At 41.2% G+C, this 17,642-nt stretch overlaps 1 protein-coding gene across 2 annotated transcripts in view; it reads right to left on the bottom strand.

Moving 5' to 3' along the window:
• paplna (papilin a, proteoglycan-like sulfated glycoprotein) overlaps positions 1-17,642 on the bottom strand; it is a 36,492-nt gene that overhangs the window by 4,530 nt on the left and 14,320 nt on the right. For both annotated transcript variants that reach the window (XM_041813551.1, XM_041813552.1), the window contains exons 8-22: positions 15,102-15,225; positions 14,923-15,003; positions 14,659-14,831; positions 14,099-14,222; positions 13,882-14,008; positions 10,332-10,536; positions 9,459-9,635; positions 9,215-9,365; positions 8,788-8,868; positions 6,067-6,262; positions 5,749-5,833; positions 5,090-5,216; positions 4,026-4,734; positions 700-858; positions 496-623 (exon numbers count right to left, since the gene is read on the bottom strand). In XM_041813551.1, the coding sequence (XP_041669485.1) occupies positions 496-623; positions 700-858; positions 4,026-4,734; positions 5,090-5,216; positions 5,749-5,833; positions 6,067-6,262; positions 8,788-8,868; positions 9,215-9,365; positions 9,459-9,635; positions 10,332-10,536; positions 13,882-14,008; positions 14,099-14,222; positions 14,659-14,831; positions 14,923-15,003; positions 15,102-15,225 (2,647 nt within the window). The remainder of the gene's footprint in view (positions 1-495; positions 624-699; positions 859-4,025; positions 4,735-5,089; positions 5,217-5,748; positions 5,834-6,066; positions 6,263-8,787; positions 8,869-9,214; positions 9,366-9,458; positions 9,636-10,331; positions 10,537-13,881; positions 14,009-14,098; positions 14,223-14,658; positions 14,832-14,922; positions 15,004-15,101; positions 15,226-17,642) is intronic.

The following is a 17,642-nucleotide window of genomic DNA, read 5'->3' as shown; positions in this document are numbered from 1 at the left end:
GCAGGGTTCCTTTTAACAATCAAACCTAAAATCTGCAGTGCAAATACCAACGCACCAGCCTGCAGGTGCACCTGGCTCTTTAGGAGAATGAGAGTTGTCACTCCAGTTTAAGCCAGGTTGGACTCAAAACACATAAACGGCATCTTTGTGCTCTTGCCTGGCTTTGCAACTTGATAGAGCAATCTGTAAAAAAAAAAATTATGATGGACATCTAAGGCTGGGTGAAATGGTCTACAAATAAAATCTGCTCCAATCCATGATGTTGATGGATCTTTGCATGCATGTCCTCTCAAAGTTTGTCCTCTCTTTTCATTCAGTCATTTACTTTGTTCAAGCTAGGACATGTAACATGTTTATGGTTAAAAGTTTTCTGATATTTGGGTTGTAATTTCACATTAACGGTAGCGCTGGGTCCAGTTGAGAACCACTACTTTAGACATGGTTTTTGCCTTCAAATAAAGCCCATAAAATAAATAGCTCAGACATTTAAATTACCTGAGACAGACAGGTAAATGTAGCGGTGGTCTCTCTCCCGTTCACGTGTCGCCACACACAAGAACCAGCCCGAGTCAGACTTTGTGAGAGGACCAACTAAGAGGGACCCGTTGGGCTGCTGGTGATGCCTGGAAAACAAAAAAGCTATTAATCATCACAAACACTCCAAGAAATAAATATACATTAAGCCAGTAAGTTTGTGACCTGTTAGTAGACAGCGGGGTGCCGTCTCTCCTCCACTCGACGATGAGAGTGGAGGATGGTGGCGGGCTGACTCTGCAGGGCAGCACAACCGTCTGACCGACTAACGCCTCGACCGTTGAGGGGTCTGACTTATCGATGGTCACTCCTCCAAGGGTCAAACTGAGGAAAGAGGAGGGGACACAAAGACAGACGGAAGGGAAGAAAGTAGGAGAGGATCCAGAGAAAGTTGAAGAAAAAGGGAGGATTTAGAGGAGAAGGAGAACAGAAGAGTCACTTTATGCTCCACTGTTGGTACTTTCATTAGTCGTCACCAAAGCAAGCATAAAGAGCGCCCACAACCTGGCTTTAGAGGAAGGTCAGAGAGAAAAGACTGAGAGGATGGCACACAGACGGTCCATGCAACATGAAGGGAGACGAGACAAACCTTCACCCATAAAAACAAGTGATTCTGTGAGTTTAAAATGTTAAAAATCAAAGATGATGACACAAAGGACAAATTTCCCTCACACCAAAAACAAAAAGCTGCACTTTCCCCAAAAGCAAACCTACGATGCAGCTACAAAAACACATATTTAAAGTGGAAACACACAAAGTTTAGTGACCACACACATACGACAGGTGAAGCATCACAGCAGAACCTTTATTAGTTTGATCTGATGACAACAAGGTGACAACACAAAGCCTGGAGGTGGCAGGGACTGACACAGTGAGGTAGCAGACACAAAAACAGCACAAGACGACTAACGTGGACTGTAGACAGACAGTGGAAAGTCCCAGAAGCATAAAGCAGTCCATTCAGGGTCGCTGTGAGGTTTTTAACTTCTCCAGACATTTCGTTGAGGTCAAAGAAAGAAACAAGGTGCTGCTAAGTAAAGCTGAGGGTAGAAGTACATTTGCAAAGCTGTGGTGTATTTTACAAAGCAGAGGCTGTGATTATATTAGCATAGTAAAAGTAATGTGAGTCTACTCGCTGCAGAGAGCGTGATACATAAAATAAAGTATAAAATATTCAGTTCAACAGAAAATTAAAAACAGGAATTTAAAGTTTATAAGAGTAACCTGAGACCGGCCTATTCTTTCGTTTTATTTTGAGTCTTTTTATGCATCAAATTTTAAGGTTTTGGAGCTAAGATGTTCAAATTTGAAAATTTTAGAGCGCAACTACAATAAAAAACATGTATTTAGTGACAAACAGAATAACCTAACTCCATAAAACATGTGCTTGCATGTCAGAGTCTTTTGCTTTCAAATCTAGGTTATTTTTTAGTAAATTCAAAAGTTCTGCTTCCAAATAAATCTCTGTACTTGTCACAGATTTTGCCAGGGTGTCACTCAAAATGATACCTGCAAAAGTAGATGTGTCTTCCACATTTATTATTGGGTAGCATCTTTGAGATTTAACACAAATTTGAGCAAACTTTCAGAACAAAATTCAGAAGAAAGCCAGCAAAACCACTTAAAGTTAGCAACCTTGACACTTGAAATACCATTTTTTTTGGACTAACTGTTACTATTACTAATCAATGCATGCTCACAATCCCAGGAAAAAGCTCTGTTAGCTGTGATGCTGCCTACCTTCAATAATAGCCACTGTAGCTCTGGTTTCTGGCTGCAACTGTACTTCATAATGCTACTACCTTGATGTAAGCAAGCACAGTGATAGAGCTGATAGCATCTTGCAAGAGCTGTCTTACAATATTTCAATCCATAAAATGGAAATACAGTGATTAATGAGGCTGTGCCAGCTCAAACCAGCTCAAGTCAGCACAGACATATGGACATTTATCCTGTGAGAAGAACTGAAAGCCAGGACGGCTAGCACGGCTAATGTTAGCCACACTTGGAAAACCAATATCACATTTTTTACCTGCTTGTGTTGTGATCTTGTGTGAACTAAAAGAGCCTCATTTTGACATTTTTCTGAGTGTTTTCACACCTGATAGTCTGGAGGACTCGGTTAGATTGGGGGCTGAATTGCAACACTGCTGCACTTCCATGTGGTTTGGTTCTCTTTCACACTACACTTGGTCAAATGACAAAACTATCTGGATAACATGAAGTAGATATACATTTGTGGCACTATTGTCCCAACAAACAGCCATGAAGAGGAAAGAAGATGTAGACCAAGACGAAACAGCTCATCTATTGAACAAAACAGAAACTGGAAATAGATCCCTTTCCACCGGTTTCGTTGCCACATAAACTACAGAGCTGCACCACATTTATACCCTTGGGATTTCTGCTTTTGCTTTGGTGTTCATATTGTATCTGAATATCATGTTCTTTATATGAGAGGAATCAGTTAGTACTGATAAGGGTCTGCTTTGCTTTCACACCTTAAACAGCACCAGGGTTCATTTGGAAGCCAACTGACACCTCTGATTTTGGAGGAGAAACCAGGGTTTACTTGTTTGATCAGCACCTTCAAATGATTGTTCCCACCACTCCAAACCAAACCAGAGGAATGAATCAGGGTTCACATAGACCAAAACAGCTCTGATGTAAATGCCACATTACCAAAAAGTACAATGTTATTTGACCTTTGATTCTGAACTTCAGCTTTTAGATTTGCTAAAGGGTCTGACCTGCTGTTATACTTTTCTAATCATAATTCTATTTTACTTGCAATGAAATTTGGAACTGTTTTCTTTACTGCTGTGTTGAGTTCATTGCTCCTAAACCTATTATGTTTAATGCATAATAAAGACTCAAAGTTTTTCTTTTTTCTTAAAGTATAGGCTGTTTTACTTCTACTTACACCCTGCAGGGACATCTTCGACTACTTCTTCTGACAAAGCCTAAATTACATATCTACTCCACTGCAGCTAGGTTAAACCACCAGAGGTGAGCAAAAACAAGAGTTTCAGAGGGGTTAGGCTGCTCTCTAAGTTAGCTAGACTGTTCTTAAAGCTTGACAAGAGGCCAAGAATTAATTCTGTTAAGCCTTTAGCTTGATTTCACAATGTACAGTAAAAGATGCTACATTAGAAGCTGAAAAGTTGTAGTTTTGTTGTTATAAAATCAAGTTCTGTGATTTTTAACTAATGCTGTCCTTTGTAGTTTGACTTCTAGCAAATAAAAAGTTGATCTTTATTCTATTTTGAACGACTTAAAGACCATGCAGGTCTAGCATGCTTGTATTCATTTAACAATAATAAAACTTTCTTTAAACCTTCATCTTCCTTTTTTGTTTTTATAAGTGTCTAATGCATATGTTGTTAGTGTCTAACATTTATATCTCCTTCAGCTCTCTCTCAGGCCCTCTCACTCCTGATCGAGCTCCTTCAGCAGGGCGAGGTAGGCGGCCTTGGTCTTCAGGGTCTTACCTCGCTGCAGGACCGGTGTGCTGTGCTGCAGTGGCGGCTGATGGCCGGTGTGGGCGCAGATAGATGCGAGCTCTGTGGGCATGTTCAGCTGCACTCGTTGATTGTCTGCCTGTACCGCCTGTCGAGCCTCCCTGCACAACGAAAATCCTCCCCATGTCACGGGACCCCCCAGTTGATGACCCTCCTGATGTGGATCCACCTGCTCTAGATCCTCCTCCTGCTGATGGAGTGCCAGCTCCAGCCCTTGTGCTTCCGGCCCCGCCTGATGTGCTGCCAGATCCTGATCTTGTACCTGCTCCTCCTGAAGTAGTACTGGCTCCAGCTCTAGTGCTTCCTGCTCCTCCTGTGGTGCCAGCTCCGCCCCTGCTGCCACCTCCTCCAGAAGCAGTGCCAGCTCCAGACCTTGTACCTCCTGATGTGCTACCGGCTCCAGGCCGAGCGCTTCCTCCTCCTCCTGAGGCTGGGGTCCTTCCAGCTGTGGATCCTCTCCTGGTGGTTGGCTCTCCTACAGGGGCGATTGGCTGGCTTGGTGTAGGTACCTGGCACGCCCTCTGGCACTCAGTCCGGGTCATAAAGTTGTTGCTGTTGCCATGGCAGCCTCCGAACCAGAAGTGCACACACTTGGAGGTGATAACGTCAAAGTGATAGCGGGACGTCCAGGCGCTGCAGGAGCCGGCAGCACGAGGCAGAGAGCAAATGGAACGCTCGACTACAGAGAGGAAACAGAGCAGGCAGAGTTAATAATAAACACAGCCTGTTTATTATTATTAGATTTTTTAATTCAAGCTAAACTTTTACAAAAATATTAAAGGAAAAGAATATCAAAGGAGAAGTATGGAACATTTATGAGTAGCTTCATCACCACATTTCAATCACAGTCAAATAAAAACAGTCCTTGCTTGTTGTTTTAAGCAGAATTAAAGGGGAATACTTGAGTTCTCAAAACTTTATGAAATTGTAAAGTCCTCGGGAAGAACAGAATAGGCCAATAATAGCTGTAACAATTAAATTTAAAGCTTTAAAACCACAAACTAATGTGTAAAAATGTGTTTTTAGAGTCTCACTGTGGTTTGGTGGGTTGGGGCAGCTCTCTCCGTTGGGTCCTCCTGCTGGCGTGGTGCGGTCGAAACAGCACCCGTAGGTGGTGAGACGACACTGTGGGGCATTCTCAGTGGGAAGAGAAGGAGCGGCCTGAAGAAATGAAACATGACTGTCACATGGATTTAAATTTTTCAACAGCATGAAACTTTAACTTTGTGCAGTAAGAAGAAAATCTGTCTGGATGTAGACCCTTACATCCACCTGAGGAGACAGGAGGGATAAGACGAAGAAGCCATGAAAACAAAACACATGAAGATGACAAGTTGCCTCTGCTGCAAGAGAAGCTGAAGCTTTTCCTCAGCTTTTTCTCCCTCTTCTCATCTCTGCACTGTTTTTAAAAAAAACCTCTGGATGTGAAGGCCGAGAGGGTCCAAGATATAACCAAAGTTAATAGATTTTTTTTCTTTTTTTAAAGATTTATTTTGGGCATTTTTGTGCCTTTATTTTGATAGAGGAGCACAGTGGATAGAGTCGGAAACAGGGACAAGAGCAGGGCAGAGACATGCGGTAAACAACTGCACCCCAAAAGCTAACAGATTTTAAAGACAATGCACGGATCTGTAGAAGTAAAAAACAGCAGCGACAAGTATGTATTTAAGTGTTCTGCTCTGAGGGCTCTTACAGTAGGTGTAGGGGTGATAAACTCAGCACAGCCCTCTTTGTTGGGGCCCTGAGCAGAAGTCACTCCATCCTGGCAGCAGCCATAGCTAACAGAAAAAAAGACAGTAGGTTAACAATAAAACACTTAGTCCTGGCAGTGAGAACTGAAAATGAGAAAAATGTTCTATGTCATGTCTAAGAAAACCTCAGTGGTCACATAGTGGTTTTTCTGGTGGTCATGCATAAAAAGCTCAACAACTTCTGGTTAGATCGGTCACGCTGCCTTAAAGACAGACTCCACTATGTGACCTCCACCACAGTGTAATGACAGCTTTGGTACCTGGTCTGGATGCAGGCTGGCTGCACAGAAGTGGGAGTGGGGGCCCGAGGGCAGCCCAGACCCTGAGGGCCCCCGGCTGATGTTCGTCCGTCTGGGCAGCAGCCGTAACGGGACTGGCTGCAGTGGAGGGCGGGGGCGGAGCCATGCGGGTCATGGACCGTGTTGGTCTGGGTCGGATCTGTCTCCGGTCTGTGGGCTGAAATGAAACCAAGCGAGGGAGGAGTTCACACAAACGCTCACCAACTTCACACATAGCTTTAGAAAAATGACAAAAGAGGCCAAACTATTGTCCCTGAGGCCACACAGAGGGACTAAACATGAAGATGGAACACAAAAGAAAACAAAATACTGCAAGTTATGTTATTTAACACCCATAATTAAACACAAAACATGACTTTTCATGAGAGATAACACAGAAAACAGCTGAGAATGACCTTCGAAGAGCAAATCCACCACTCAGACTAAACAATTGTACAGGAAATGAACACGCAAGACCTCCAAGTTGAAATTCCTGACAACTGAGATGGTTCTGCAGAATGCCACAACAAGCCAAAAACACCACAGCCAGCACTTGTGCACTTCAGTGGCTCCGAAATATTTTAATCAGGCTGACAGTGCCCATGGACCCCTGAAAACACGTCAATCAGGCCTGGATAATTAGTGCTGGGACAGAAAAGGAGGGGGGCCTGGGTACAAAGTGACAGGAGTTACATCAGAGCAGAGTAGGGAGAGCAGAGAAACTAAAGACACAATTATTCAGCTACACCTGTTTGTCTGACAGTTACTGAAACTACAACTCTACAGCTTTGAGGGTACATATGATACAAACAAAAAGTCTAAAACCCTTTATCATTGGAAGGGTTTATTCTGAGATAAAGAGCTTGCTAAAACAAAACTAGCAAGCAGACAAAGAGCTATCAGAATAAAAAACAAGAAAAAAACTTGATCAGGTTAGTGATGGTGTGCTTCCACCTGATTTGTCTCAGTACAGTTCAGTACTATTTGGTACAGTAAACCCTGATGTTGCATGACTTTCCAAAGCCAACTGTATGCTTGCATGGTAGGCGTGGGTGTAAAGACTGCAGGATCATTTCTGTTTCTAACAGTACCGGCCTATTCATTCTGCACCTGCTACCAATCACACTTTATGGTTGGATAGGTATGCTTTGTACACCAGCAGAAGGTTATTGAAAAAGTAGGACCGTATGAGTTACTTATTTTAAACCTTTCACAACTTTTGATAGTGGTCACGCAAATAATTGTATACCCTTCTGACCCGAGCTGAACTGGACCACCAGGTGGCCCAGCCACAAATTCTCTATTTGATTGAGGTCTGTGCTTTGACTCAGCCACTCCAGAACATTCTCCTTGTTGTTTTCACTGTATGCTTCAGGCCCCTATCTTACTGCAAAACAAATCTTCAACCAAGCTGTAGTTCTTTTGCAGACTAAATAAGATTGTCCTCCAGGATTTTCCTTTATTTAGCTGCACTCATTTTACCCTCTTCCTTTACAAGCCTTCTAGGACCAGCTGCCGAAAAGCATCCCAACAGCATGATGCTGCCACTAACGTGCTTCACAGTGGGTATGATATGTTTGGGGTGATGTGCAGTGTTTTGTCTGATGGCCATAAAGCTCCATTTTGGTCTCATCAGACAAAATAACTGTCTTCCACTTGACCATGGAGACTTCCACATGCCTCTTTGCCACTCTCCCATCAAGCTTTGAAAGGTGAAGAACCCAGGCAACAGTCGTTGTATGCAGGGAAGAATCCAATGAGTCAGGAAGTCAATTAGCACTCCCTTCAAGAACAAGGTGCTCTCGCCATTAATATTTACACTTTGAGTTAAAATCCAGCTGGCTCTTAGAACTTCTGGCACCTTGTGCTACTGAACAAAAAGAACACATACTACAGGACACTGTATATAATGTTTCAATAAAGCATTCCCACAACATCAGAAACAATAAAAAAAGCTGCAGTGAACATTTCTAAATGCAACAAAAAGCCTTACCTCTATCATTCAAACCTCCAGACACAGTGACAGAAATAGGCAGGATCTACAGTGTATTATGATGGTGTTCTGTGTTCTTAACATCAAATAAAGATCAGCATTTTATCCTTGGCTGTAATCGACTAAGGCTGCATAACTGCCACTGGATAGTGTATATTAATATCTGTGAGTTACACTGTCAGCGGTCCTCATTAAAATCTCTATTTTTTTTTAAAATTCACACTGGGGTGAGTGTACATGAAAGAAAGTCTGTAAACAAACAGGGACACATGCAGATGCTCTCTATCTGCCAGCCCAGTATCAGAAGATAGTCTCATATTAAACTGTGGAGTAGATGTGTTGTGTACCCTGTGTGTGGAACAATCTCAGTCAATGTAAGAGCAGGAACAGCCTGCAACACCAACTTTAGACCAGGATTTAGGTTGTCTTAGGTGCTAAGTACAAGTTCATTTGCTATTTTAACTAAATGAGAACTAGATGTAAAAATGACAACTGCGCCAGATGGAAAACATGAAAGACAAATACCCTGCATGCTAAGATGCTTTGCACTGGGCGTTCAACAGGGTCCTAAATATGCAAGCAAAACTAGACAAGGCAGAAATATTCGGAAGAAGAGACAGTCTTTGGTCCAAACAAAGAATTATACTGTTGTAAGTTCAGTAGTTACAAAGAAAAATTCAGACACTGATCTAAATTTTATTAAGGCCTACCTGTTGTGTGGTCTGGTGAATAGGGCTGGAAAACAGTCTGAGTGTTGTCATGTCCCTGTGGGTCCTGGACACTTGGAACAACTAGACAAAAAACAGGAGGAGGATCATTTATGATGACGCTTTTACATGATTTATCATTTTTCAAAAAACTGCATTTTTAAGATTCATCTAAAACTAGGACTGTAGGGTCAGATGTGTAGAGGACTGGAACATGTTTACTGTAATGTAGTAGAAAACAGGCCAAATTCAGGAGGTTTTCACATTAGGCACCATTGTTTTGTACCATACTCAAGCATGAGTGCCAAAGTCTGGCACACTTGTGTTACACTGACTAAATGAACTGGACTTTGGGGTCAAATGTGCTTAGTTCTAAATCTGGATCCCTACTGTGAAAGCACCCTAAAAGTCTCTTTCTGCACATGCTCACTCTGTGGGCTGTAGCAGGGCTGGCTGTTGCATCGTTCCACAGAGGGAGGTTTGGGGTTAGCGCTGCACTGGTCCACAGGGTACAGGTTCCTCTCCTGGTCCGAGCAGATCACCTGCCGATCTCTGGAGCCAGAGCCACAGCTGCTGGAGCACTGAAGGAAAATGAAACCGCAGTGAATGCAAACTGTCACACCATCACATTAACTGCACCACTGTGTCTCTGTGCTGTTTGGGTTTTTGCTCACCAGTCCCCACTCGCCAACGTGCCAGCTGATCTGTCTCGGGCACGGCGCCATCTCACAGGGCCGGGCGGCTGGCGGGCGAAGCAGAGTGCTGCAGGCTGTCTCCTCTAGCCTCATTCCTCCTGACCCAATACAGGTGATTTCTCTGGTCTGCTGACCTGACCCACAGGTCACGGTGCACTGCAACACAAAACAACACACTTATAGCATCTACAGCTCTAGTAATGTGACTGTAAGGCCATAATGAAAGAAATAAAAGGAAGAAAGAAGTATAATATTTAATCTAAACCAAAAAAAATGGTTTATAATTCTCTTTAATAGTTATAATCCTCTAACTAATATCAATAATTTCGCATTGATCTTAAAGGACTCAGTTTTGTGCATACTTTAAATGAATCCTTGCATGTAATCTACTGCAGAGCACTGGCTCTTTTTCAAAGATTAACACAAGAGAAACACTGAAAACCCACTTAGACTTTAATGCCTTACTGCGAGATTGGACATACTTTTTAGCACCTAAGTTTCTAAAATTGCCAGCAAAAGTGAAGACTCTTTTTCGCAACCAAAGGGAGATTTTTTTCAACCGTTTTTCCATGAGTTCTCACCATACTCACATATCTGTAAAGGCATTATTCCTACATCTTGTGTTCCTTCATTATCCATTATATTTTAAATAACCTGCAAACTCTTTAGTGAGTTAAAATGTCTCCAGTCTGATAATGCTAAATGCTCTGATGTGCTGTGGATACGTTTCATTACTATGTTTTCTGAACTCTTAACATGCATAAAACACACATTTTTCTCCACTTGTTTTTAGCGCTCATATATTTTAATACTCTTGTCTTAGACCGGAGTGTATTTTCATTGTTTACTCACCGCACTCCATCTCGTTGCACGATACTCGGCACACTGGTGCATGTTGCAGGTCTGCAGAGAAGGCGGAGCCTCAGCATAGGCGGCACAGATGGCATCTTCCACCACACGGGGGCCTGCGGCATCATGGGAGATGCACTCAACACGACGTACCTGAGAGCCTCCGCCGCAGGTTACTGAGCATGTGTTCCACTCACCGGTTCTCCAGCTGGGATACCCGATGAGAAGAAGGAGGGGAATGGGAACAGAAGGTAGAAAATGATGCCATTCTGAGGAAAATTATGTTGCTTGCATATTTCCTCTCAATTATGTCTGATGATATGTAATTTAGAGGAAATACCTAAGCAGCAGCCTTTAAAAATAAAAATAGAAATTTTGGTCAGTATAGGTCATCTCTTTATGGACACAAACTGTGTAGGGAAATGTTTTTTTTTATAACTCATCCATTTTTGTTCCAAAATAAATACAACTTGTGGATAATTGTCATGGTAAGCATGACTTCAAGCCTAAGTTTTGTAGCTGCTTATCAGGATGCTTATGTCCCACCACAGCTCAGTCTCTTAGTCTATTTCTTGGTTGCTCTGAGGTTAGTTTGAGAGACTGTCAAAATGGGGACTGCCACAGATTGGCTTAAATGCCTCCTTTCAGTACCCAATGGATGACGCCACTCAGGCTCTGGCTTTCACTTTATTCAGTCCATGGCTGTGAAAGAAGGCAGGGTGCCCTCCAATTTCCATACCATGCACAAACCAAGCATGACATAGCATGCTTCTGAAATGCAATGATTGTGAGAAAAAAGGATGCATCGTATTCACTAAACAGCTATAAAACAACTACAAAACTACTCACCTACAAGGTAATTATGTTAAAAACAATGCATCCTTATGGTGACGGTAGTGTTAAAATCCCAAAACCCAAACATCAGTCAGTGACTCCCAGACAGAAGAAAAGGGAAGTTAATAAAAAAAAAAGGGTAAAAATCTTAAGAAGAAATTTAAGAACAAAATAAGCTCACTCAGAAACACGGGCACCCACTGTCTTTGTTCATGTATGCATCACAGCTTTACATTGAAGGTTAATGAGGGTTCAGTTAAAGCCACTGGAGCTTCATAAGGTCTCAGGTTTCTGAGCAGCAGCAGCATCAAAGAAAAGAAGCAGGAAATACCAGAGAGTCACTGACTGGAGCTTCTAAGTGTTTACTACCACAACACTACTGCTGTGTCCCATCAACACCCCCGCATGACGACCTTAGACCTACGAACACCTCAAACACACTACTAGACAGGGACAGAGACGTTTACAGTGCTCTAAAGCAGTCAGACAGCAGTCCAGCTCAGGATCAGAGTCCAGAGGGATTCATGATGGGAGTTTAAAGGAAGAGGAGGCCTGAGAGGGAAGTCTGGCTTCAAATCATCGTCAGGTCATCCTGGAACGAGTTGTTAAGAGTGTCAAAGACAAATGTGGATCATTAAAAGATCAAGATGAGATCTCTGAGCTGGACAGTTGCCCCATGCCTCTGTTCACACCTCACATGGAGGGACAGGCTTGTAACCAAACACAGAGGCTAGAAGTCAAACGCACTATGAGGGGGAGAGTTTATGAAGGACATTTTGATACAACCTTCATCATTTTTTTTCCCAGTATTTCTTAGTATAGACCCTTTTCAAACTTCAATCGTGTACTCTCACAGAAAAAACTCCTGTGAAATTGAGATATAACTAGAAAAACTGCTTTTCCTTGCAGAAATAGTGTGGGCATGCTGAGAACTGAAAAGCAGTGTAAAACACTGCTGAAAAGGTTAATATTGGAAGAAGCAGAAACAGTTGCAGAAGAAGCAGAAACAGCAGCATAAGAGGAAGCAGAAACAGAAGCAGAAGAAGAATAAGAAGAAACAGCAGCAGAAGAAGCAGAAACAGTAGTAGAAGAAGAAGCAGAAACAGCAGAAGAAGAAGCCGAAACAGTAACAGAAGAAGCAGAGACAGCAGAAACAGCAGCATAAGAAGAAGCAGAAACAGTAGCAGAAGAAGCAGCGACAGCAGCAGAAGAAAAAGCAGAAACAGTAGCAGAAGAGGAAGCAGAGACAGCAGCAGAAGAAGCAGAAACAGTAGAAGAGGAAGCAGAAACAGTAGCAGAAGAAGAAGCAGAAACAGCAGCAGATGAAGAAGAAGAAACAGAAGCAGATGAAGAAGAAGAAACAGTAGCAAAAGAAAAAGCAGAAAAAGTAGCAGAAGAAACAGAAGCAGAAGAACAAGAAGAAGAAGCAGTAGCAAAAGAAGCATTAACAGTAGCAGAAGAAACAGTAACAGTGATAAGTGGAGAAAAGAGAGCAATGGCACAGCTGTTTCTAGTCTCAACCTTTTCACTCAAATGAAGAGATCGGTGTCTTTTTGGATTTATGCATATATCAGTGACAGTACACCCAATTATACCTAGTGTTCCTCAAATGACTTATTTCCCTACCTGGCCATGACAGCCTGTTTTCCAATTGTCAGCTGAAGAATTCACAAAAAAATCCAACATTTTAAACCTTTTTGTCATTTAGACTCCAAAATGAGAGAAAATAGCCAAAGTTGAAAATACTTGATTATCCCTTTTTAGACTTTTTAGGAGCCCTTGTGTTGAAAAAAAGGTATAAAACAAGAGTACTCCTTACCATGGAGCATGTATGCTGAAAAAGTCAACCATTAGTTAAAATTACATTTTCATGATGCTGATCTCCCCCAGTGTTTGCAGCTAGCTAAGGTCTAGTCCACACGTATTAAGGTATTTTTGAAAATTCAGGTTCTCCTCCTTTGTTTTCACAAAGCATTGGCACATGCTATGTCCTCAAAAACACAATAAATGCACCATTACATGCAGTAAAAAGCACGCCATGTCAACAGTAGTCAGTCTTTCACTGTGCAAGCAATGTAGCTCGCTAAAAGCTAGTCCAGTCAGGTACGTTTGTTCATCAACATCATAGACGTGCTACAGTGGATGTAATAGGGATAAGTGCTGCACAATTAGGTAATAATGTACAATCTTACTGGACAATATTATGCTATACCAATAGGTTTAGCATTATTTTGAAAATGTTGCATTCTTAGTGTGTGTGATAGCATTTAAAATGGCAAGTCTCCAGCATCCGCTGTCACCATGCAAACAAAAGTGACAACACACATCAGTGACATCAACCAGAGGAGAAACTGGTGCACAGTGTGATATTAAAAGCATAAAACTTTTTCTGGAGTTTTTAATCACCTAAAACTTTGTCTGCCTGTAAACAAATAAACTTCATTTTCCAAAATACCCACCTATGTGTGGACTAGAAGTAAAACTACTCTACAACTACAGCTACAAAGCCTGGGTTACCTGTAAACATAGACTCTGGGTCTTTCTGAGGATCTCCACAACTTTGGTGGATACTGGTAGGCCATCCTTTCATAACAAACCAACAACAATCAGAGAGCTGCTCTGACTCATCTTCACTCTATGGAGCAAAAATCAATCAGGATGTTCTACCAGTTTCTACATTAATGTCAGATTTCCAAAATGAAATGTGATCTTATCTCACCTGCGGGTCTGTGGGCATGGGTGTGGGTTGCATGTTCTGTTGGTTTGTGGCCTTGGCAGGGATGCACACAGATAGTCGGGATAGGACTCGTTATCGATGGTGCAGAACACCAAACGAGACTGGTAGCCTGACGAATGAGGATGAAACAGAACCAGGTTATTTAATTATATTTAAAAAAAATAGAGGTTTAAGCAGAGCTTTTTGTTGAGACTCTTACCTAATCCACACTCTCTGCTGCAGGATGACCAGGATCCATAGCTCCAGAAGTAGCCCTCTCTGGAGCGTCCATTGGGCAAATAAAACTCATACTCCACTCCCTGGTTTGGCTCCTGGCTAATCAGCTGGAAAGAGATGGTAGAATGGGGATAAATCTCTGAATACTTAGACTTTTTGCTTTTTTTCTGACTAGTGTCACCTTCAAAACAAACCTAACATGGAGATGCACACTAAATCAAAGTTTGATCCCGCTGTTTGATCTGTGAAGTGGTTTTTCTGAAGTGTAGCAAAAAGGAAGTTTTTATAGGATTTTAACAATGATAATTTCAAAATAAAACAAACATTGAACAACATTAAAAGTATTCTTTATGTGGCAAATGAAGGTTTAATATTCATTTCACCTCTGTTTTGTTCTCCATCAACCGTTGAGCTGAGCTCTTTTGCTGCTAGATAATCCACTTTAATCACCAACTAACTGCTAAATTTGTTTCTGTTTTGCACGGCGAGTTTAGCATAGGCCCCTTTCAAAGAAAATCTTTTCCCGTAGAATTTCAATCTTACCTCAACAACCAGAGGCTCAGTGGTGGGTCCTCGCCCGATGATGGTTTCAGGGACGTTGTCCCCTTCAGCTCCTCTCTGGTAGTACAGCATAGTGCCGGCAATGGGAGTTGCCCTGGAAAACTCAATTACCCAGTGGCCATTGAGGTAGTATTCCCCACGTAGATTCTTGATGGCTGTTAACGCAGAGAAGTTATTACACAGAGAAAACACTATAGTTACTTTTTCTTCTCCTTGTTTATTTTTTAGAAGTCACCACAAACTCACCGAGGTAGTTACGTGTGGCCACCGTTTCTCTGATGCTGATGGTGGTGGCTCCGACAGGGATGATGAACATCTGGTTGTAGCCTGGGGGCAAAATAAAACACATTTCATAAATATGTACACAACAACAAAAAAAACTTTAAAACTGTGAAAATTGTTCCTGAGACAAAACTGCAGCGTACCAGTTGGCAGGTCTCGTACGGTGAAGGTGTTGTGGACGCGGTAGCAGGATTGTCCATTGCCCCCACACTGCAGGCAGGGGTCTTCCTGCTGAGGAGACTCCAACATGTTGTCACAGCCCAGGCGCTGCAGAATGGGGGAAAATAAAGAAACAGCTCATGACCACAAAATTAAAAGTAATAAATCTAATAACTAAAACTAATGGCTCTTTTCACAGTAAATGCATTTTGGTTCCAAGAACTGGCGATCAGTCTTCTTACTATCGGCCCGATAAAAACACTGTCAGCAGACCTCTGCTCTAAAGATACACTTCTGTTTTCTTGCAGAGATGCAGCTGATTTTCTCTTCAGGTCCTAGTAATTAATTCTGTATGTTACATTTTTTATAAAGGCTCTTCCCTAAAAACTAACACCACACATTTTCTGAGCAACTTGAAAGATCTTCTATTCTATTAAGGCAGAAAGGAGGGGTTAAAATATTATATTATAAATATTATATTATAAAATATAATAAAATACTGATATCAAGTACTAAAAAGTGTCATTTTAATCAAATCACTGACTCCACTACTGACTACTAAAGGACAGAATAATAAAGTTTTCAATGCAATTGAATTGCCAGCCAATAAATATTGAGAAATCAGCACTGTGAAGCAAATTGAATCAAAATGCTGCCCCTTCAACTGGTATCTTGAAAAAACTGGACCAACTCCTCTGTTGGATAAAATGTCTTGCTGATTAAAAGAGGTGATAAAATGCCACATTTTGATGTTTTTAAGGTAGGTCACTAAAAGTGACTACTTGGCCAAAGTAACTAAAAAATCCTTGTGCATGTTCAGAGTAACTTTGAAAAAAGAAATTCAGTTTTGGTAAGAACCTTGAAAAAATACAGCTGTTTGGAGGGAAAATTTGATAAGCTATACATATAATAATTAAGCTAAGCTATACAATATGTAATTGTTCTGTTAAAAGGAAAGCATCAATAGCAAAATCAGTTAGGACTTGGATTGTTAAAGAGTTTCAGAGTCAATAAAAACTGATGATCATCATCAACATCCCTACAATTATGTGCACTGAATCTTTTTAATGTCCTCTGGACCAAAACCTCCTTCACAACAAATGGCAACCCAAATTTCTTACATTTTTCAAGGATAATCAAATGTGTTTTTTAAGATTTATTTTTAGGCCTTTATTGTATAGAAGAAGACAGTGGATAGAGCTGGAAATGAAAGAGAGAATGGGGAGAGACATATGGTAAAGGGCCACGGGCCAGATTCAAACCCGGGGCACATGCGAAACATGGGTTGCGCCTTAGACCACTAAGCTATCTGTGCACCACATAATCAAATGTTTATAAAGAAAAATAAGGCAGTTTGAACTTGAGATAGATAATATGATACATTAACTCTCTTTTCAAATATTTACAGACTTTAAAAATGAATTAATAATATTAATACTAAAACATATTTATTTAAAATTCTGCAATATTCTGTTTAATATCTATAATATAGCTGTTATTACTATAAAATTGCCTGTTATTATAATGGTATAACTGTCTTTTTCTGTACTGCTTTGGCAACAACATAATGCACTTATTCATGCTAATAAAAAACATTTGACATTTGAGACTGAGACTTTTGGCCACAATTCATTTTCCAGGTACAAATCATCAACCCACTGAAAATGGCTTTGAGACCCACTTTTGGATTCATAGCCACTAGCTGAGAATCAAGGCTCTGAAACAGAGATGTTCCAATGAAGGATTTAATTAATTTTTCATGGTTGAGCAGTTTGTTGGAACCTGGACTCTTGCTTCCAGCGAGAACTTTGATGAATACATGAAGGCAATCGGTGTGGGCTTTGCCACACGACAAATGGGCAACATGGCAAAACCAAACCTGGTGTTCAGCGCGGACGATTCAGGAGTGGTTACAATGAAGTCCGAGACCACTTTCAAGACCATTTAATTAAATTCCTTTAGCAATGTGAATTTTTTTTTAGCCAAACAGTGAATGCATTTTTGAAAGGTACTTGCTAGAGGCCCTCTGTGCATAAACCTTTTAAATTGCCATTTCTCATACTGATTTACAGTGCTACAATTAAAGATATGGGTATTTAAAAATTCAAGAAAAAAGTATATAGAGGGAGAGAACTATCTTCCAAGTAAGGAAGAAGATATTCACAGAAGTAAATTTGGACACAAATAATAAGGAAATAAAAGGTCATTCACAAAGTAGCTGTTTTGGTAACCAAACCTAAATCAGATCTAGGAGTGACGAAAGATCATTGGGTTCACAGATTCTGTGAAAGTAGCAATCTTAAAACCAAACCCACAAATCTGGATCTGGAGGTTAAAGAGGTGACAGTCTAAAAAAACAGAGGAACATTCAGGTCCCAAAATAAGATCTGAAGACTGAGCAGATTAGAGATTTCTGCTCCCACAGAGGAGGTGATGAAGACATGATGACAGCGGTTAAACAGAGGTGGTGTTTCATGAGGAGAAAGTTGCTGCAATAATTATGTGAGAACAAAATAAGAGCTGGA

Source organism: Cheilinus undulatus, linkage group 18, assembly GCF_018320785.1.
Source record: "Cheilinus undulatus linkage group 18, ASM1832078v1, whole genome shotgun sequence".
NCBI lineage: Eukaryota > Metazoa > Chordata > Actinopteri > Labriformes > Labridae > Cheilinus > Cheilinus undulatus.
Note: the sequence above shows the minus strand (reverse complement) of the source record. Positions and strands in the feature narration are given on the sequence as shown.